The 22,063-nt window shown below is 46.1% G+C and overlaps 1 protein-coding gene across 2 annotated transcripts in view; it reads right to left on the bottom strand.

Moving 5' to 3' along the window:
* The window catches only part of Dnajc17 (DnaJ heat shock protein family (Hsp40) member C17), a 33,557-nt gene extending 11,496 nt beyond the window's left edge, over positions 1-22,061 (bottom strand). Inside the window, exons 1-4 of one of the 2 annotated variants that reach the window (XR_010064617.1) lie at positions 21,926-22,061; positions 1,783-1,852; positions 1,452-1,510; positions 1,100-1,187 (exon numbers count right to left, since the gene is read on the bottom strand). Coding sequence is in view for 1 of the 2 variants with exons in the window: in NM_001191740.1 (NP_001178669.1) it covers positions 1,100-1,187; positions 1,452-1,510; positions 1,783-1,852; positions 21,926-22,003 (295 nt within the window). In the remaining variant the exon portion in view is untranslated. The remainder of the gene's footprint in view (positions 1-1,099; positions 1,188-1,451; positions 1,511-1,782; positions 1,853-21,925) is intronic. The other variant, NM_001191740.1, reaches the window with a different exon arrangement.
* Positions 22,062-22,063: the final 2 nt, after the last annotated feature.

Below are 22,063 nucleotides of genomic sequence, written 5' to 3' on the forward strand. Positions count from 1 at the left end.
CAGCCCCCCCTATCTCTTGCTGTGCCCAAACATCCCCAGCTACTTTTCACTGCAAAGGGACATACACAGAAGAGACATGGGCTCCAGCCAAGCAGCCACAGGGGTTTAAAACAGCTCACGCTGACCAAGCAGGTTCTGTCCATGGAGTGAACAGAGTACACAGGTGCGTGCTGTGCCAGCGGCAGGCACAGGGCCTTGTGTCAGAACTGCCTGTGGGTGGAGCTGCTTGCCCTGTCACTGTGATTTGGCACTGCACTGCAGCCTGGGCCGTGCCTCAGTTCATCTCCCATCCCTGAACTCAAGTTGTCACTGTGTCCCTTCCTCACTCTCCTCTGCCAAGCTTCACTGTGGCCTGAGTTCTGGTGCCCTCTCCTCAGACAGGAGATGCTGCTGGCATAGTCCACAGCCCAACAGAAGACTGTCAGGCCAACTGTCGTAACAAACCTTTCTCTCGGGCTTGGGACTCACTCTCCTCTCTGCCTACCTGATTCACCTGGAAGTTCCCTCCTTTTGCCTCTTCTGGTGTGTCTGAAGATGGTTATCGTGTACTCATATAAATAAAATAAATCTTTAAAAAGTTCAACTCCACTTGGCTCCCTTGGAGCTCTGGAGAAGCGTCCCAGAGTACAGGGTGGGTAGGCAGGGGCTGGACTGAGTAGAAAAGGGGGAGCCTCCACTGGAGGTCAGAACACTGACTTCACCCACGCTCAGGTAGGTCCCCATTCCGGCAAGCGTCTGGACTTTAGAGATATGTCTATTGTTACTTTGATGTGCACAGGTGTTCTGTCTGCATGCACTCTCTGCATGCCTGGTACCTACAGAAGTCGGAAGACAGTACCAGATTCCCGGAACTGAGTTACAGATGGCTGTGGGCTAGGAGTCAGACCTGGGCCCTCTGCGTGAGCCACATCTCCAGCCCTAAGTGGCTTAACTTTAGTAATAAATCTAGTAAACTGATAGCATTTCTGAGAGTGCCTTTAGGACCCAGCTTTGCCAAACAATTTTGCCAGGACCTGGGAAAGGCTCTAAAAATCAAGGTAAGGGAGACTCACAGCAGCAAGGGAAGCCAGAGGCCAGCCAGCCTGGCAAGGTCACCTACCAAGCTTCACTTTCTTCCTTTTCTCATCAAGTCTCTGGGTCCTCTCTGCAGCCTGCTTCCTGGCTTTCCTCACCTTGTCATATGCAGCCTGACCAGAAAACAAAAACAAAACAAACAAACAAAATAGAGTAGAGTCAGCTAAAGAAAAAGGGCAAAGCTCCAGGCATTTTCCTGGCCCCTGCCCCAACCCAGAGTTATTGGATTTCTCATATCCTAGAGTTAGTGAAGCCTGTCCCACCCACCCCCACCCCAACCTCCCTCTTAGCTTCTGAGATTCACAAAATTAGGTCCATTCTAGGCAGCAGTAGTCTCTAGTGCCTGGGGACAGCCAGTTAAAGACTGTGGTACTTACCCTGGCTGCAGCATCAGTCAGTACCTCCAAGGCCTGGGACAGCTGGTGGAAGAGTTCAGCTACACACAAGGACAAGAAAGAAAGAAATGGAGTCAGATGTGACGATGCTGTGCTTCCTCAGTGGGATTCTTCAAAGCAGCCAATACCAACACACAGCAGGCCAACAGCGAATGGCAAGTGCGCTCCCAACCGACGGGATACCCCCACCATCTGAAGCCAAGCCCTTCACCACGCGAGGCAGGTCACGTGTGTCTACACCCACAGAACAGTCAGGCAGAGCTGAGTTCAGGGGAGCTCAGGGGAGTTCCTCCCCAGGTCCTGAGAGTCTCACCTGCTCTGGGGTTATCTGGATTTTTGTCTGGGTGGCAGGAGAGTGCTTTTTGCCTGTAGGCCTTTTTCACCTAGAAGAGTCAAGGAAACAGAATCAGTCACCCTCCCTGAGGGACAAGGGAAAGAAACCTAAGCGTTGTAATAATCAATCTTTGCCACCTAAACGAGCCTGTGGCTCCCTTTCCACAGCCCCCATGACATTTGAAATAAAGAAGGCAAAGGCCATGGAGGGGCTGCCACTGACATCCAGCAGTCTCCTCACTTGATCCTGGTCTCACTCTTGGTGGGCACGGAAGCTGCAGCAACCTCCTGACAGAAACTGTAGCTGCTAAGTTTTGCTATCCACACTTCTTTACTTTTCTTTACCTCGTGTTCTTGCGTGTGCTTGCGTGTGCTTGCATGCCACAGTGCGCAGGTGGAAATCAGAAGACAGCACGTGGGGTTGGTTGGTTCTTTTCTTCCACCATGTGGGTTCCCAGGATGATTCAGGTGGTCTGGTGAGGTGCCTTTACTCACTGACCCATCTTGGCCACCTTATCTGTTACACTTTAAAATATACTTTCCCTCTGACAGCCTAGGAATTTAAACTTGGGAGGAACGACTAAATATATAAAGAAGCTCAATGCGACAACAGTTAGTAGAACTACCCAAACCTCTACCTCCGGGGTGCCCATTAAAAACATGACAGTACGGGGTGGGGGATTTAGCTCAGTGGTAGAGCGCTTGCCTAGCAAGCGCAAGGCCCTGGGTTCGGTTCCCAGCTCCGGAAAAAAAAAAAAACCAAAAAAAAAAAAAAAACCACGACAGTGGCCGGGTGTTATGGTAGCATGTGCCCATAAACCCAGCTCTCAGGAAGCAGAAGCAGGAGGTCAGGAGTTCAAGATTGTCCTGGGCTATATCTAATGCGTTGCAAGCCAGCCTGGGTGACATCTTGAAATCAAAACAAAACAAAGTAACCACTATAGGGGCTGGGAGCAAGGGGCTGGGGGCTGGGGACCGGAGAGATGACTCAGTGGGTGAGGGCACTTGCTGTCAAGTCAGACATTATGAATTCAATCCCTGGAACCACAAGTGGAAAGAGAGAACCAATTCCTACAGGTCGCCCTCCAACCGTCACAACCACACCATAGCACATACACATATGTACTCCTACACACAACACACAATAAATACCATTTTAAATTCATTTTTTGGGGGGACAAGTTCTCTCTACATAGCTCTGGCTGGCCTGGAACCCACACAGACCCTCTGCCTCCTGAGCCCTGAGACTAAAGGTTATTAAAGGTGAGAACCACTACATCCAGCTTAAAAAATTAGGAGAAGGGCTGGAGAGATGGCTCAGTGGTTGGGAGCACCGACTGCTCTTCCTGAGGTCCTGAGTTCGAATCCCAGCAACCACATGGTGGCTCACAACCATCTGTAATGGGATCTGATGCCCTCTTCTGGTGTGTCTGAAGGCAGCTATAGTGTACTCATATACAATAAACAAAATCTTTTAAAAAAAAATTAGGAGAAAAAAATCAGTACTCAAAACTATGTATACAATAACATTCTAGGGTTGGTCTGTTTTTCCTTTTTTTTATTTGTTGTTCAAGACAGGGTTTCTCTGTGTAGCCCTGGCTGTCCTGGAACTCACTCTGTAGACCAGGCTGGCCTCAAACTCAGAGATCCACCTGCTTCTGCCTCACAAGTGCTGGGATCAAAGGTGTGCCCACCACTGCCTAGCTTGGCTTTAACAATGAAAGTAATTAACTCTGAACAGTTACCGACTCCTGGTCAGGCACACAGCGCTTTTTCCTCAGAGCATCAGAAGCACTCTGAGAAAGTGATGAGGAACGACAAGGCCTGTAACCCAGGCTGGGAGGATGAGGCAGACAGGCTGTTCGTGTTTGAGACAACACTGGGGTACAAGGTGAGCTCTACAGACTTTGTCTCAAAAAAAAACAAAAAACAAAAAAACAAAAACAAAAAACCAAAAAAACCCAGAAAACAAAAATACCCAAAAAACTATTTCTAAAGGATGGGCGGGGATGGGGTGTGGTAGGGGGAATCGTAGGCACAAAAGGGGTGGGGTTCCAACAATGATTTGATGTGATGTAAAACCAAGCTAACTGAATTTACTGTGTAGTCCAGGCTGACCTTAAACGTACCCTGTTCCTGCACAGCCTCCCAAGTGCTACAACTACACCCACCTACCACCAGGTCAAACTCTAGCATTTCTTCTATTTGCAAAATTAAAAGGCAGGGCCTGGAGAAATGGTTCAGTGGTCAGGAGCAGTTGCTGCTCTTATAATAAACTGGGCTCAACTTCCGAGCACCCAAGTGGTTACTTGGCTGTAACTCTTAACTCCAGGGGATCTGGTGCCCTCTTCTGGCCTCTAGAGATACTGCATGCACATGCACAGACATGCCTGCAGGTAAAACACAAAAATAAGTGAACCAAAGCTGGCAGAGGTTCTTTCACATATGGCCTGCTTAGACGTTTCCAGGAAAAGGTGGTACAGAATCACAGAACCCCACTCTGCTTCTGAGGTCTCTGCATCTCACTTGTGTTCTGTACAGGTTACCTGCTGCTTAAACTCCAGGGGGAGCAGCTCAGCACTCTGGCTTCCTGGCTTCTCAGAGAAAACTAACATCACCTCTGCACTCAAGTGAGCTAAATAAGGACCTTCAGAGGCAGGTGGTCAGCATCTCCCAGGGGAGTTCGCCGGACTCCCAACTACGTCAGTACGGAGCCCGTGATTTCTGCGGTTGTGCTGCCACCTGCTGGGCGGAGCCAGTCCCACACCTATACCTGCCAGGGCTAGTCTGGTTTTCCGGATTGAACTTGGGCAGTGAGGGAACATTCATCCCTGTTGGTCCATCTTCCCAACTGCCTACCTATGCACACCCCAGACCACATGCTCATTACCCCAGCTCTCGTATTTAAAACATACAACAAGCTAAACATGAAGGCCTCACATCTGGAACCCCAGCTGTCAGGACACTGGGGCAAGAAAATCGGAAGCTCTGGACTAGACTAGGCTACAGAATGAGAACATAACTAAACACTCCTCCCCTCCAAAACCCAATACAACAATAAGGAAAGTGACGGCTTGCCAGGTGGTCTCACAAGTGCAATCCTGACCTCTGGGTTGCCTGGAATCTTTTTCCTCCACGGAGCCCACAGCTGCATTGCCCTTAATTGTTTTACTGGTGTTCTTGAGCCGGGATTTCACTGTGCTGACCTAGCTGGCCTGGAAGTTGATATGTAGATCTGCCTACCCTTTAGCTGTCAGAGATCTCCCACCTGTCTTCTCAGCTATAAAGATGGCCACCACCAGCCCCTGCCCCCACCTTTTATTTTTAAGCCAAGCTTTATTAACCATTTTCATATATATGCATATGTACATTTATATGTATGAAAATATATACAGTATTTTTTCCTAAGACAAGGTCTTGCTATGCAGCTCTGGCTGTTCTAGAACTCACTATGTAAACCAGATTGCCTTTGAACTCACAGAGATCCATTTGTCTCTGCCTCCCAAGTACTGGAGTAAAAGGTGTGTGCTACTATACACACACACACACACACACACACACACACATTTTAATTATCTTTAATCTTTTTTTTTTTTTTTACAATCCTGTCATCAGCTCCCTCCCGGTCCACCCTTCAACAGTTCCTCATCCAATTCCTCCCCTTCCCCCTCCCCCTCCCCCTCCCCCTGAGGATGTCCCCACCCCTTTTCTTTTATATTTTAAGGCCCTTTATCTGTTTTATTTTCAGTGACCTGAAACTCCACAAAAATATATAAAGAAGCTGGTATGTGGGTGTGGTGGCACACACCTATAATTCTAGCACTAGAGAGACAGAGAGGATTGCCAAGAACTCAAGAGTTCAAGGCTTACGTGGTCTACATGATGAGTTTCAAACTATGTAGGTTAGGATTACATGGTGAGACTTTCAGAAATAAAACAAAAACTATATAGGTGGAGGCAGGAGGATCAAGGGTTCAAAGTTACCTCAGTTAAATCGTGAGTTTGAAGCCCCCTGTGTCTACATGAGGCCCCATCTCAAGAGAGGGAAGGAGGGAAGACCATAAAGAAACAAATTCATAAAAACAAAGGGCTGGCATGGAGGCACACTCATTTAATGCCAGCACGCAGCAGGCATATCTCTGTGAGTTCCAGGCTAGGGAGGGCTACAGAGGGAGACCCCGCCCCCAAAAGAAAAAATACATAAAATATGACTAATAACAAGAAAAACTTTGATCTCACAAAAATTAAACGCTATTTTCAGGGGTTGGGGATTTAGCTCAGTGGTAGAGCACTTGCCTAGCAAGCACCAGGCCCTGGGTTCGGTCGTCAGCTGGGAGGGGGCGGGGCTACTGACAAATAGAAAAGGACGTTAGCCTTGTGAGCTGGTTCAGGAGTTCAGAGCACCTGAGAGGGATCTTGGCTCAGCTCCCAGCACCCAGACTGCATGGTTCACCGTAACTCCAGTTTTAGGAGATCTAACAGCCTTTTTTGGCCTCTGCAGTTGGTACACATGCATATACTCAGATATACACGTAATATAAATAAATAAGTAAATATTTTGAAAAGAAAAAAGATATTTAATTTGGATCATAGAACTGGACCCTCAGGCCTAAGCAAGGGTCTTCTTTTTTTTAAAACAGGGTTGCATATAAAACACATCTGCTTAGAGCTTACTTCATAGCAGATGCTGGCCTTGAACTCCAGATCTTCCAGCTTCTCCTTCCCAAGTGCTAACTAGCAGTATGTACCACCAGGGTAAGTTTGTTTTTGCTTCTTCCTTTTTTTACTTTTACTCTTTTTCTTTTTATAAGCTTTTTTAAAAAAAGATTTATTTCTAGGGACTGAAGAGCTGGCAGTGGTTAAGAGCACTTGCTGCTCTTGCAGAGGACCTGGGTCCAGAGTTACCATAGCCCGGTCTTACAGGCACCAGGAACACAACTGGTGCACAGACAAATACACAGGCAAAGCAAACAGATAAAATTAAATGAATCTCTTTTTAAAAACAGATAAAAATCATTTTTATTTTTAAATTTTATTCACTTATGTATTTGTTTCATTTGGTCTTTTTGAGACAGGGTTTCTCTGTGTAACCCTGGCTGTTTGGAACTCACTCTGTAGACCAGGCTGGCCTTGAACTCAGAGATCCACCACGCTCTGCCTCCCAGGTGCTAGGATGAAAGGCAAGAGCCATCACCACCAAGCTAAAATAAATTTAAAACTTTTAAACATTAAAAAAAAATTTAACAATTAAAAATCAACATGGACAGGCTGGAGAGATGGCTCAGGGGTCAAGAGCACTGACTGGACTTCCAGAGGTCCTGAGTTCAAATCCCAGCAACCACATGGTGGCTCACAAGTCTCTGTAATGGGATCCGATGCCCTCTTCTGGTGTGTCTGAAGACAGTGACAATGTACTCACATAAAATAAATAAATCTTGGGGTTGGGGATTTAGCTCAGCGGTAGAGCGCTTGCCTAAGAAGCGCAAGGCCCTGGGTTCGGTCCCCAGCTCCGAAAAAAAGAACCAAAAAATAAATAAATAAATAAATAAATAAATAAATAAATCTTTAAAAAAAGATCAACATGGACAAAACCAATCCTGTTGTGGTAGATGTTATTACCCTCCTGTGACACATGAGGAAACTGGCATAAGGAAGAGTTGATGCAATTATTATATTCAACAAAACCTATTCTAGCCAGAGATACAACTTAGAGGTAGAACACCCACCTAGCATGGGCGATGCCCAGCATCACACACATACAGAATACATCCAGTCAAATCTGTGGAAATGCTAGTGACGCCCAGCCTAGACACACCTTTTACCCCTCCCTGGCAGATAAAAACATAGAACTATTCACAGAAGAGGATTATAGTTGATATTTACTGTCTACAATGAGTTTAAGTAGTATAAGAACAATACTTATATATGACATATATTTTCAAATTTAGACTCCTCCTTATACTAACAGCAAGACTTTAGGCAAACCACTGAATCTCATTTGGACTCAGGCTCCCAAGCACCCACCCCTTAAGGCTAAGGGAGACGCTCCACACAAGTGCCTAAAACTACAGATGGTGCTGGGCACGTGCATCCCTGTGATCCCAGCATCTGAGAAGCCAAAGTGAAGGGATCAAAAGTTTACTCTACACCTCGAGCAACTTCAAGGCCTGCCTGAGCCAAATGAGACCTCAACAACAACCCAAAGCTGGGTGTGGTGGCACACACCTTAGATCCCGGCACACAGGAGGAAGAGGCCAGTGGGATGGAGTGGAAGACCCAAGCAAACAAACAATAACCCTTCCCTGCTCCTTCCTTGACAGCAGTCAGTCAGGCACTACAGCAGTCTAGGAGCCTGACCATCAGCCAGAAGTCCAGGAATGGACCCAGGTGAACCCAACCTGCATGGTCTGGATGGACAGGAATGGTTTCAGCCCTGCTGGAGGAAGTCCTAAAGTTCAGCCCGTGGAGCTCTGAGATAAATTCACTGAAAAATCACACACACACACACACACACACACACACACACACACACACACACACACGTTCATACATGTGTACACATGTGCTCACATATTCTGGTTTTTTTCAAGACAGAGCTTGGGTATACGGCCTGATCTGCCAGTGTGGCCACAAACCGACACCCAGGGCGCTGGCCAAGTCTGTCTGGATTAACTAGTTATTACTATATTTGGCTGCAAAGCCTGCCCTGGGCAGAGCCCATCCCTGTCACTGAGGCTGGAAGGCTAGTTTTGAGTTAGAACCAGTTGCCTGGACTTTGGTGCTTTCTTACAAACTGGATCCCAGCTCTGTCCAGACTGGAAGCTGAAGAATTTCTCTCCAGGTACACAACCCTCCTAAAGCCATCTGGCCTGGATTCTCAATGCTGCTTATTCAAGCTGGGGGCCTGGCAACCTTTATTCTCAGCGACTTCAGAGGCTGAGGCAGGAGTAGTAAATACTCAAGGCCTAGTTGGGTGTGCTGGCTCATGCCTTTAATCCCAGCACCCAGAAGGCAGATCTCTATGGGTTCCAAATGAGTTCCAAATCAGTCAAAGCTACACAGGAAAACTTTGTCTCAATGAGACAAAACAAAACAAAATTCAAAGTCTAAGTGGGCAATTTTGTGAAACCTTTCAAAATAATAAAGATATTAATGGCTGCAGATACAACTTTACTTTTGTCTTTTGTGTCGACTTTGCTTTTTGTCTTACTATGTAGCCCTGCCTGGGCAGGAACTTGCTATGTGGACCAAGCTAGACTAGAACTCACAGAGATCCACCTGCCTCTACTTCCCAAGTGCTGGGATTAAAGGAATGCATCACCGTGCCAGAAGGTTTTGGGTTTTTTGGAACAGTCTAATGAATCTCATCAAATTCAACTACATTGAATTTCTAATCTCCTGCTTCCTCCTCCTGAGTGCTACTTAAAAATATATCATTTACTTATTATTAGTGTGTGTGTGTGTGTGTGTGTGTGTGTGTGTGTGTGTGTGTGTGTAGCTACCTGTCAGAAGGAGGCATCAGATCCTCTGGAGCAGGAGTGAGGCCGCTGTGGGTCCTGGAAGCCAAGCTTCCTTCTTCTTTTTTTCTTTTCTTCTTCTTCTTCTTCTTTTTTTTTTAAGATTTTATTTATTTATTATATGTATGTAGGCGAGGACACTGTCACTGTCCTCAGACACACCAGAAGGGGGCATCCAATCCCATTACAGATGGTTGTGAGCCACCATGTGGTTGCTGGGAATTGAACTCAGGACCTCTGGAAGAGCAGTCAGTGCTCTTAACCGCTGAGCCATTTCTCCAGCCCCAGAACCAAAGTTTCTTAGGCCTTCTGTTAGAGAACTGGGGCTCCCTTGAAGAGCAGAAAGTGCTTTCAACTACTGAGCCATCTCTTCAGCCCTGCAGGAAGGTATTAGGATTTTTACTGGTGGTGGTGGTTCAATTTGGTTTTTGAGAAAGGGTCATCAGGAACAGAACAGTGAAACAAACAGCATCCAGTAGGCATGCAATGAAACCTGTGGCATGGAAGGGGCAAACATTCATTTGCTTTCAATCAAAACAATTAGAAAGCCTCAACTAGGGCTGGAGAGACGGCTCAGTGGTTAAGAGCGCTGACTGCTCTTCCAGAGGTCCTTGGTTCAGTTTCCAGCAACCACATGGTGGCTCACAACCATCTGTAATGGGATCTGATGCCCTCTTCTGGTGTGTCTGAAGACAGCTACAGTGTACTTCTATATAATAAGTAAATAAATCTTTTTTTAAAAAAAGAAAAAGAAAACCTCAACCAAGTCAATGAGTTCAGGCCCACAGAAGGGTCTCTTCCACCAGCACTCACCACTACGTCATAACTTCCCATTCCACCCATTAACACCAGAACATGCCTTTATTCCAGCACTCAAGAGGCAGAGATAGGTAGAGCTCTGTGAGTGTGAGGCTAGCCTGGTCTAACAAAGTGAGTTCTAGGATAGCCAGGGATACACAGTGAGACTCTATTTCAAACAAACAAACAAACAAACAAACAAACAAACAAAACGTAACAAAAGTCTAGAAAAGACAACTTATTGAGACAATACCAGGACAACCACAATGTGAACTAAATGTTACCTCCCCACAACCCACAGGTAGAAGGAATAAGGAAGCCACAGCGCTCAGCCCTCCCAGAGTGCCAAAACTGGTTCTACAGATCACATCAGCCCAGCCCAGTAGAAGTGGCCACAGCCGGAGCTCCAGCCACTCAGGTGATTTGCCCCAGGCACCCAACAGGACCTCTGACAATCTTCCTGTCTCCAATTTCACCTCTTGAGGTGAAGGATCTCCTGACTCACCCAGAAAAGCAAAGGCTGAGGGATCCAATAAATAGAAATAGCCATCATTAACTTAAAAGAAAGGTGCCCTGCGAAGAACAGATCATTATACTTTTAAAGGCGGCTGTCCTTTCTTGCAGTAAAACTTGGAGCCAGGGAAGTAAGAAGTACAAGTAATCAGACCCAGTTCTCTAGAGCCAGGCCACTTGGTAGCACCCAGACAAGGACACCCAAGGAGGCAGTAGCTACAGGGACAGAATGAACAAATGATTGATTCTAGGTGACTCAACTTGAACGCCATTAGCAGTTCTAGTTCAGAACAGTCTGTGAGCACAGCCTGGACACTCACCTCTCCCCAAGCCTAAAGAGGTAGACATCTCATTCCCTTGCTAGCAGGATACCAGGAGTTATGTGACTGTCCGATGTCAGGCAGAAAGGAAGGAAGCACAGGGCTCTGGGCACACAGATCTAAGAATCCCCTCCGTAAGAGTTCAAGGCCAACTGAGCAATATCATGAGGCCCTGTCTCAAAAAATAAAACAAACAAGGATGGGAAGATGGTTCGGCAGTTAAAAGCACTAACTGATCTCCCGAGGACCCAGGTTCCATTCCTAGCACCCAGTCAGCTTAGCAGTCTCTAACTCTGGTTCCAGGGAAAAAGACTGCCTCTTCCGGTCTCTGTGGGCACCAGGCAGGCATAAAGACATGGTACACAGAAAAACATGCCAGCATGTTTGGTTTCCTTTGTTTGTTTGTGACAGGGTCTCACTGTGTAGTCTAGCTGGCCTGGAACTCACTGTGTAGACAGGCTGTCCTCAAACTCATACAGCTCCATTTGCTTCTACCTCTGGAGTGCTAGTTTTAAAGGTATGTGCCACCATACTTGGCAAAATTAAATTGAATTAAAAAAAATAAAACAAACCAACTAGGCATGCTGGCACACCCTTGTGATACCAACATTTAGTATGTTGAAACAAAAGGATCCAAGGTTCAAGGCCAGTCTTGGCTCATACAGAGGCACCGTGGGCTAGAAGAGACCTGGTCTAAAAAGTAAAGAGCAAAAGAACCACAAAGGAAACTGAAGAGCAACGTCCCCTCTGCCTTAAGATCGGCCACTATCATTCCTTTCATCCACACAGAAACAATACTGAAGCCTTCAACTGTCTGGCCACTCACGGACTGCGGGCCACTCCCACCAGACACAAGCAGGGAAGCAGCTATTCCACACCAGCCTCCTCAACTCAATGTCCCCGAAATGTGAGCCTCCTGGTGGGCTTGAGGTGATTTGGGGGATGCCTGGACCCCGCACCAAGGTCTCTCTCATGGTAGCCATGGCCCATGGTGTGATTTTAGAACAGGAGCCTATTCCTCCAGGAACAACATGTGTTCAGCCTGGCCTCTATGGCACTCAGGATAGTGGGTGGGGAGCTCAGTCTCTCTTTGGTCTTCCCACTTCACTCTCACTTTTAAGTCCTTCCTTCCTTTAGTCCTCTCAATACTCCTTCCTGGTCCTAAACTTCCATTCTAGTCCTGGAATGAGCCCTCCTTCTCACCCTCAGATGCGACTCTTCCCTCTGACCTCTCTTTCTTCCTACCTTTCCTAAGCACCTCGAGTTCAGATCCCAAACCCTTTCTTATCTTGTCTCAGGCTGTCAATTCTCAACCCCCAGATCCATGAGACAGTCTGGGTCTGGCTGTTCCCACTCTCCCCATTGCCTGCTGTCACCCTCGACCCCTAGAGATCTCAACTCCCAGACCAAGAGCCATTCTGTCCATCTTGCCTCTCTTGGGAGCAGAACTCTCTCTGAGCTTGGGCCTTCCCACATCGAGTTCATCAATCATATCCCCTTTCATAAACATGACAAGTTTCCTTCACACACAGACACACACAGACACACACAGACACACACACACACCTTTTACTACTGAAGATCAGCAAGAGTAAGGAAAGGGCTACACAAATGGAAACTGTTTGGAAAGCTGCCTTAGCTGAAATGGAAACTGTGGTGTCTAGCATTTCCCAAGCTCCCAGCTCAGGTCTCACCTGCTGGGCTCACCCAAGTCAGGTGGCTTTACTTGCAGGGAGTCACTCATACAGAGGTGAAGGGAGCGCAGAGCACTGCCCTCGACACTCCTGGGTGTGGACAGGGGCTCTGGATTTATTTGTTGCCTTATGTGAGGCAGATCAATTAACCTCTTTGAGATTTGGTTTTCTCATCTATAAATTGGAGTTAATAGTCCTTGCCTGCCTCCCAGCCCTGTTCTGAAGATCACATCAAATGAACTAGACATGGGAAAGCTCTCTGGTATCACATAAATGTGAGGCATTACTGCGAATACTAATGAGCAGCTTCCAAACACAATGGACCATGCATTTTCTTTAGTAGGCTACTGAGTAACTTCAAAACTCCAGAGCTTCTGCCAGAGTTGAGTTAAACAGAGACTCACAGGACTTGGGGCTGCGTACTAACACCACCCATCATGCCTGGACCTCGATGAAAAGAACCAGTATCCTCCAGTGAAGTGTTCTCAGTGCCTAGCCTAGAAGGGTTCTCTTTGGAGGCATGCAGACAACATCCCAAATCCACAAATGACCCCTCCCAAAGAATCCAATTTAGGTCAAACCCCACCAAATTTCCCAGATTCATCTCCTGTCGAGTCCTCAACACTAGGCAAAGCCCTGTTCCATGCTTTGCAAGACACAGTTGCCCCCTGCCGACCTTCATCTTACCTTGTTCCTTCAGCTCTTTGGCATCTGGCCTCAAAACTGTTTGTTTTTTTAAGATGTATTTATTTAGCCAGGTGGCGGTACATGCATTTAATCCCAGCACTCAGGAGGCAGAGGTAGAGGCAGAGGCAGGCAGATCTGAGTTCAAGGCCAGCCTGATCTACAAAGAGAGTTCTACAACAGCCAGGACTACAGAGAAACCCTGTCTCAAAAAACTAATATATATATATATATATATATATGTGTGTGTGTGTGTGTGTGTGTGTGTGTGTGTGTGTGTGTATGTGTGTGTGTGTATATGTATATATGCATATATATACATACATATAATACTTTGCATGTATGTCTATACGTCAGAAAGGGGTATTAGATCCCATTATAAACAAGTATAAATTGAATGTGAGTGCTGGGAATTGAACTCAGGACCTCTGGGAAAACAGCCAGTGCTCCTAATTGCTGGGCCATCTCTCCAACCCTTGATGATTTAAAAATTTCAAAGAAACAGTGTCGAGCTGGGCATGGTGGTACACGGCCTTTACTCCCAGCACAAGGGAGGCAGAGATGGGAGGATCTCTGAGCTCCAGGTCAGCCTGGACTACGTAGCAAGCTCAGAGCTACATAGATGAGTCTCGAAAAACAGAAACAAAAAACCAACAAGAAATAAGAAATAACGTCGGTGCACCACATTCTATAGTATCAAAACGTGTGGCTTAAATAAATTGATCAGTAAACGTATAGAGAAATGGCTCAGCACTTTAGAGCTCTGGCAGCTTTTGCCAATTGCTGGAGTTCTGCTTCCAGCTCCTACATGGAGGCTCACAACTGTCCACAGCTCTAGTTTAGGGGAAGCCAATGTTTTCTTCTGGTCTCTATGAACACTAGGCATGTATCTCTCTCTCTCTCTCTCTCTCTCTCTCTCTCTCTCTCTCTCTCTCACACACACACACACACACACACACACACACACACAGGCAAGATACACATACAGACAAAATAAAAATAAATCTTAAAAAGACCTACTAACAAGTACAGTTGGTTGATGGAGCACATCACACTTGGGAGTATGAAACTGGGAGATCAGAGCCAGTCTCAGACATAAAACAAGTAGAGGGCAGCCTGGGCTACATAAGACACTGTCACCAAAGTAACTAAATAATTAATCAAATATGTTTTGTTTTGTTTTAAAATATTTATTATATTTATATAAGTACACTGTAGCCTCTTCAGAAGAGGGCATCAGATCTCATTACAGATGGTTGTGAGCCACCATGTGGTTGCTAGGGATTGAACTCAGGACCTGTGGAAGAGCAGTCAGTGCTCTTAACCACTCAGCCATCTCTCCAGCCCCAAAATGTGTTTTTAAGAACTTCATTTTAGGGCCAGAGTGTTTAGCCAATGCGCTTCCCTTCCCAGGCATCCCTTCCTGCAAAAGGTATTTAACCTGGTTCATCCTGAGTAAGCTGTATGAATTCTCATCCACCATGAATAAAAGTTTGGACAAGCAAGCACTGTCTCCTTCATCAAGGATGGCCTGGAGCCTTCATCGTAAACAGCCATGCCTAGATCTCCTGTAGAGGCCTCACTTCCAGCCCCTCTGCACTTTTGGCACTCGCTCAGGGCCAAGCTAGATTGGAGTTAGAGAACCACAGCATCTGTCCCAGATACCACTGTTTCTCCCCCGGGGAAACACGGATTGGAGCCCCTGTCTTAGACTGTATTTTTGCCTTCCCTGAGTGTCATGTTGGTAGCCCAGCATCCCAGCAGAAAGGTAGAAACTCAGACCAACAGTGCATACCCTTCAAAAGGCTTCAAATGAAAGGTTAAGTTGCTAAAAAACAGCAGGAAAAGGGCTGGAGAGATGGCTCAGAGGTTAAAAGCACTGACTGCTCTTCCAGAGGTCCTGAGTTCAATTCCCAGCAACCACATGGTGGCTCACAGCCATCTGTAATGTGATCTGATGCCCTCTTCTGGGACGCAGGCATACATGGATTTGTTTCTTTTTTTTTTCTTTTTTCTTTTCTTTCTTTTTTTTTTTAGATTTATTTATCTACTCTATATAAGTACACTGTAGCTGTCTTCAGACACACCAGAAGAGGGCATCAGATCCCATTACAGATGGTTGTGAGCCACCATGTGGTTGCTGGGAATTGAACTCATGACCTCTGGAAGAGCAGTCAGTGCTCTTAACCACTGAGCCATCTCTCCAGCCCCTTGTTTTTCTTCCTCCTCCTCTTCCTCCTCCTCTTCCTCTTCCTCTTCTTCCTCCTCCTCTTCCTCCTCCTCCTCTTCTTTCTTTCTTTCTTTCTTTCTTTCTTTCTTTCTTTCTTTCTTTCTTTCTTTCTTTCTTTCTGGAGCTGAGGACTGAATCCAGGGCCTTGCACTTTCTAGGCAAGCACTCTACCACTGAAGTAAATCCCCAACCCCTTGTTTTTCTTCTCATTCCTAAACTATTTCCCCTGTATAGTTCCGCTGAGCCTCCTTTCACCTCAGTTCACGAGTGACAGACAACACTGAGCTGACAAACTCCAAATGACTCTCTATTCAGGACTCACCTCCCACCCTGATTGCCTGGGATACTGTCTATGGTGATAAACTCCATCAATTGATTTGCATATAATACTGAACTCTGGTAAAGCTCAACTTTATTTTACTTGATCCTGTCTCCCTTCTGCACTGACCCCTGCTTCCACTGAGAGCCACTGGAGGCCAGGGGACAAGCCGCAGTACTTGGCTCTCTCCTGCTACATGAGTTCTAGGAATCAAACTGGGCCATCAGGCTTGGCAGCAAGTGCCTTTACCTACTGAGCCATCTTGTCCGCTCTTATTTTGGTTTTCTGTGACAGGATCTTAATATGTGGCCCTGGCTGGTCTGGAGCTATGGATAGCCTGGAATTATGGACAGGAACCAGGATAACCCCAGGTCTGCAGGCAATTTTCCTGCTTGTGCCTCCCAGTTGCTGAGATTACAGATAAGTATAACTCACAGATAAGTATTTAAAATTGTAATGAATTAGGCATGGTGGTGCTCAGTATTTAGGAAGGAGAGTCAGGAAGATCAGTCCTGCCAGACCAGCTTGGGTTACATGAAACCCTGTTTCAAACACCAAAACCTAGAACTCACAACAAGGACACAGTTGCTAGAACTACCTACCTGGCAATGTGCCAGGCACGCAACAGGTGCCGTTCTAAGTGCTTTGCATGAATCCAGACTCGCAACGATGTAATCAGGAGGAAGTCATGACTTCCACAGGGCAAATGGGGAAAACAAAGCACAGAGAAGTTAACTTCACGGTTAGCTGTGGCTAAGTCATGAACCATGCTCAGGCAGTCTTGACTCCAGAGTTCCTCTCCTTAGCCACAACTGCCTGTGAGTACTGACACATTTACGGTTCACAGCAGTGCAGGCCATTCCACACTGATATCTATCCACCTTCAAACCATGACAGCTACGATAAGTAGTAGTTCTGGACCTTACTGAAGACTGGTTAGAAAAACTCCCACTTTCTGCATGGCACGTGTCTATAGACATCATCACTGGGTTAGAAAATGTAAGCTTTGGGGCTAGACATGGCTCAGCAGTTAAGATCTTGAAGAGGACCTGACTTCAATTCCTAACACCCACATCCGGTGGCTCACAACCACCTGTAATCTAGCTGCCTCTGGCCTTCACAGGCACCTGCATTCACGTATATACAAACAGCAAATAGGCACACACATGATTTTTTTTTTTTTGTAAAAAAATAAAAGTTTAAAAAGAAAATGTGAACTTCTGCGAAAATCACCATTAGCCTCCAGATTTCAAAGTACATAGCCACAGAGGCAAGGAACAGAGGCTAGAAACAAAACACATGGTCACTCATCCGGGAAGACTTCTATTCACCTCTGCATAAGCACCAGACACAGTTTGACACCCAGTAGGCACTTAATGAAAACGCTTACAGTCTATGAGATGGATCTGTGGAAGACTACAAGCTTGCTGTGTACAAAGCCCTGGCTTTGATTGCCACACCAGAAAACAAAAATACAAACAAACAAACAAAAAAAAAAAACGCTTACAGACCCTGCTTCCACCCTCCTCGCATAACTGACTGTGTTTCTATCTGAACATGTAAGAAGGAAGGAAAACAAAGTTTGGCTTTGTGAAGGGTCAGGGTGTGCCTGCCCTAGGCCAGGCACTGGGTACCTGGTGTGCTGCTGTCCAGTGTCAAGGACTCAAGCAGAGAGGTGGAGGAGACCTTATACCTACTTGGTATAAATGTAAGTCGGTACAGCCTTTCTGAGTCAGTGTGCTGTATGAATCATAATCCTGTGTACACATTAACTTTCGGTCTACTAACTTCGCTTTGCCTGAAAACAGCACTGTCTGCTCATGCAATCATTCACCAAGTGTTTACTGAACATCTGTCAAGCGTTAGGCATTGTTCTAGGAGCTAGAAACAACAGCAAACAAAACAGGAAGCCCTGGCCAAGATTTTCACACCCGGGTGGAGAGGCCAACAGTGTGCAAACGGCATTAACATAACATGCATGGGGGGGGGGGGTGTCGCAGCTGGAGCAGGACAATTCATTGACACAGCTCATTAGGGAAAGCAGCTCCCAGTGGTCAATCAGATGGCCAAATGCCCAAAGCAAAGAAAGTTCTAGCAGAAGTATTAGGTGTAAAAGTCCCTGAAACACGTCTGTTAGGTGAGTTGAAAACAAAGAAAACACAAACAGAAAACAAAACAGGCTCTTGCAGAGAACCAGTGTTTGATTCCCAGCACCTAAAGGTGCCCACAGCCATCTGTAATTCCAGTTGCAGGGATTTGACACCTCAAGCATTGCGTGCATGTGGGTACACAGAAATACATGAAGGTAAAACACCCATACATATGACATATAAATGAATACATATTTTTAAACACCTGCATAGGTGGCCAATTCACTGTTCTCCCCAAAACAGAAAATAGGCAGTAAGTGGTTTGGGAGAGAAGCCATGTACAGCCACTGCAGATGGCAGTACCACAGTTCCTAAAAGACTACACACAGAATCCACCAACTCACGGCCCAGCAGCTCTGTGCTGGGGTTATATACAAAAGTCATGTTTCTGTTTTTGGTGGTGCTAGAGATCAAACCTCAGGGCAAGCTCTCTACCACTGAGTCACACATAGAATACTGGACTCAAACAGATCTGTCCCTAAGAGCCTTAAACATAGTTCTGGAAAGGCAAGACAATCCAAATATCCATCCACAGATTGAATACACATCCATACCATGGAATTCAGCCTTAAAATGGAAGGAAATTCTGACATAAACCAACCACAGCATGGTTGGCTCCTGAAAACACTTCACTAACTGAAATGAGCCACTCGTAAAATGACAAATACTATCTGAGGTGAACAGAATCGTCATACTTCACCCGCTGGGAGTTCACAGACAGCCCTGCTCCACAAGAACCCGATGAAATACCACAACTAAGGCAACATATAGAAGGAAGGGCTTATGTGGGTTCTGGTTCCTGAGGAGAGTCCATCTCCATCATGAGGGAACAGGGCAGCAGGTGTGTATGGCAACCAGAACAAAAGCTGAGAGCTCACGCTTTGAACCACAAGCAGGAAGCAGAGAGAATACGAGATGATTAAAGGGTTGGGTTTTGACTTCCTCCAAGAGGCCGCACCTCTTAAACCTCCCAGTACCTTCGATATTGGGGAACAAGTGTTCGAATGTCCGAGACTATGGGGGACATCTCATCCAAACGCCACAATTACTATGTGGCAATCGTATACTTAATATTTAACATCTTGAGGGATCCTCATGCCTTTAAACATAGCCATACCACATGAAATCCACAAGGTTCCAATTTCTCCACATCCTCAAATACACATGTGTGTGTTTATCTTGGCTTTGGAACCCTAGCTAACAGCAAGCAGTGTCTCATTTGTTTTTTTTTTTGTTTGTTTGTTTGTTTGTTTTTTTGTTTGAGACATGTAGATCATGTAAACTAAACTGGGCTTGAATTCACAAGAATTCCACATGTCTGAGGTTCCTAAATGCTAGGATTAAAGACTTAACCTACCATACCCAGCCCAGCTATTTTTTGAGCCGTGGCCTCACTAATCCTGGAGCTCAGTGATTTGGCTGGACTGGCTGGCGGGCGAGCCCCAGGATCCTCCTGTCTCTGCCCCTTCTAGCACCAGGATTACAGGTGTGCACTGGCAAACTTAGGTTTTCTTTATGTGCGGGGACTGAACTCAGGTCCTCATGCTTGTGTGGTAAGCACTTTATCTGAGTGTGGCTATCCACACAGAGCTACAGGTACCCGGGGAAGCCAGATGCACATCTCCCATTCCCATCCCTGGAGCTAGAGTCACAGACGGTTGTAACTTGTGTGACAAGAATGAAATTCAATCCTCTTTACCCTTAACTACCGAATCACCTCTCCAGCCACACTTTGACCTAAATTTTTTTTTCTTTTTTTTGGAGCTGAGGACCGAACCCAGGGCCTTGCGCTCTACCACTGAGCTAAATCCCCAACCCCTGACCTAAATTTTAAATTGAGTTGTTTTGTGTTTTTTTGTTTGTTTTTGTTGTTGTTGTTTGTTTTGCTTGCTTGCTTGCTTGCTTGCTACAATGCTTTCTACATGTAAAAACCATTCTGAGTACATAGCCATTAAACAAATAGTCACAGAGGGCTGAAGAAATGACATAGCAAATAAGAGGGTGTATGGCTTTTCCAAAGGACTGAAGCTAGGTTCTCAGCATCCACATCAGGTAACTCATAACTCTAACTCCAGATCTCACTCACATTCACGCACACGCACGCGCACACACACACACACACACACACACACACACACACACATAATTAAAAATAATAAAATAAGGGCTAGAGAGATGGCTTAGCAGTTAAGAACCCTTGCTGCTTGGGGTTGGGGATTTAGCTCAGTGGTAGAGCACTTGCCTAGCAAGCGCAAGGCCCTGGGTTCGGTCCCCAGCTCCGAAAAAAAAAAAAGAATAAAAAAAAACAAAAAAACAAAAAAACCCTTGCTGCTCTTGCAGAGGACCTGGGTTCAATACCCAGAACCCACATGATGGTTCAAAACCATCTGTAACTCTAGTTCCGGGGAACCCAATTCCTCTGGCCAATGTGAGCACCTGCATTCAGGTGCATATACATAGTCACACATGCATAGTTAAAAACAATAAAGCTAACGCTAAAATAAAATTTTAAAAGCTAAATTTTTTTTTTGTCTGTTTTTCGAGACAGGGTTTCTGTATAAACTTGGCTGTCCTGGAACAACTCACTCTGTAGACCAGGCTGGCCTCAAACTCAGAGATAGATTCCGAGTGCTGGGACTAAAGGCAGAGGAGGAGGGGGAAGAGGTGGTGGTAGTGTTGGTGATAATTTGGGTTTGAAGAGATGACCCAATCTGTAAAGTGCCTGTCCCGTAAGCAAGAGGATCGGAATTTGGATTCCAAGCATTCCAGTAAAAAGCCTGGATCCCAAAAGCAGGGCATGGAGAACACACCTTTAAGCCAGACATTAGGGAGAGGCAGATTTATCTCTGAGTTCGAGAAACTAGCCTGATCTACATAAAAAGTTCCAAGACAGCCAGGGCTACATTGAACTTGCCTCAAAAAGGGGAGAGGAGGCGCCTTTTGGTGCTTACAGGGATTTCTACATCCACTTTGACTTCAGCCAAATCTTCAGGAAGCTTTTTGAACAGGATAACCACAACTTTACTAAAGAATCGAGTCGCCCAGAGCACTCTGTAGACATTCAACCCTTGGACACGGCAGTCCAGAAGCGTAATGATAAGATCTTTTTCTTTCTTTCTTGTTTTCTCCCCTTAAGACAGCTGACCTTAAACTCCACAAGAAGCTGAAGTTGACCTTAAATTCCTGACTCTCCTCCCTCCAGCTCCCAAGTACACTACAGGCTTGTACCACTATGCCCAGCCTGGTGGGCATTAATTTTTATCCAATGAACTCTCCTGTGTGTACTGTTAGAATTGCCATCACAACCTAAGAGTAAATTACAGAAACCTTAAGTACATTTTGATCTGTCTCTCCACAGGCACCTTGACCAGCATTAGAGATAAGTGGAACTTCCCAACACCTGCTATAACCTTCAGTTTAACCCGCTAATCAGCACGCACTGACAACACTGGAACATCTGATACTTAAAAAGAGGAAACGAAAACCATGTTCTCTAAGTTCTAGGCCTCAATGTCAAATCCACAAAAAAAGAAGAGGGGCTGAGGAGGGAGTGAAGAGCCTAGGGACTTTTCTTCCGAGGCTCTACCTAATGTTAAAATAAAAACAAAACACCTCCAGATACACAGGTAAAACGTTCAGCGAACAACGCTGCTGCGTAGGCCTGGTTCTCAGGTTCAACCGGCCTCCTCACATTATGGCAGCTGGAACAGCAGTCACAGAGCTCAGAGTCCTCAATGCCTCCCTCCTTAACGAGGTCCTCAAGCCTTTCAGGAAATGCCCAGAGGCCCCCTTTTTAGTCATTGGCTGTCCCTCAGGATAGGGCGGAGCATAGAAAGCCGGAGCCAGGCACGAGCCAGGCGCGAGGACCGAAGAGCTGCTTTGCCTATCAGGTTCTCACCTCTTTGTCTGCCGCCTTCTCTTCAATGCCCAGCAGCGCGTACAGATCCATTTGTAAGAGCTCTTTGGTCACCGCCATGGTTCTAGTCTAACTTGAATTGATACTTCAACTCCCAGGAGTCTGAGCGTGCGCGAGGGG

Source organism: Rattus norvegicus, chromosome 3 (genome assembly GCF_036323735.1).
Source record: "Rattus norvegicus strain BN/NHsdMcwi chromosome 3, GRCr8, whole genome shotgun sequence".
NCBI classification, from domain to species: domain Eukaryota; kingdom Metazoa; phylum Chordata; class Mammalia; order Rodentia; family Muridae; genus Rattus; species Rattus norvegicus.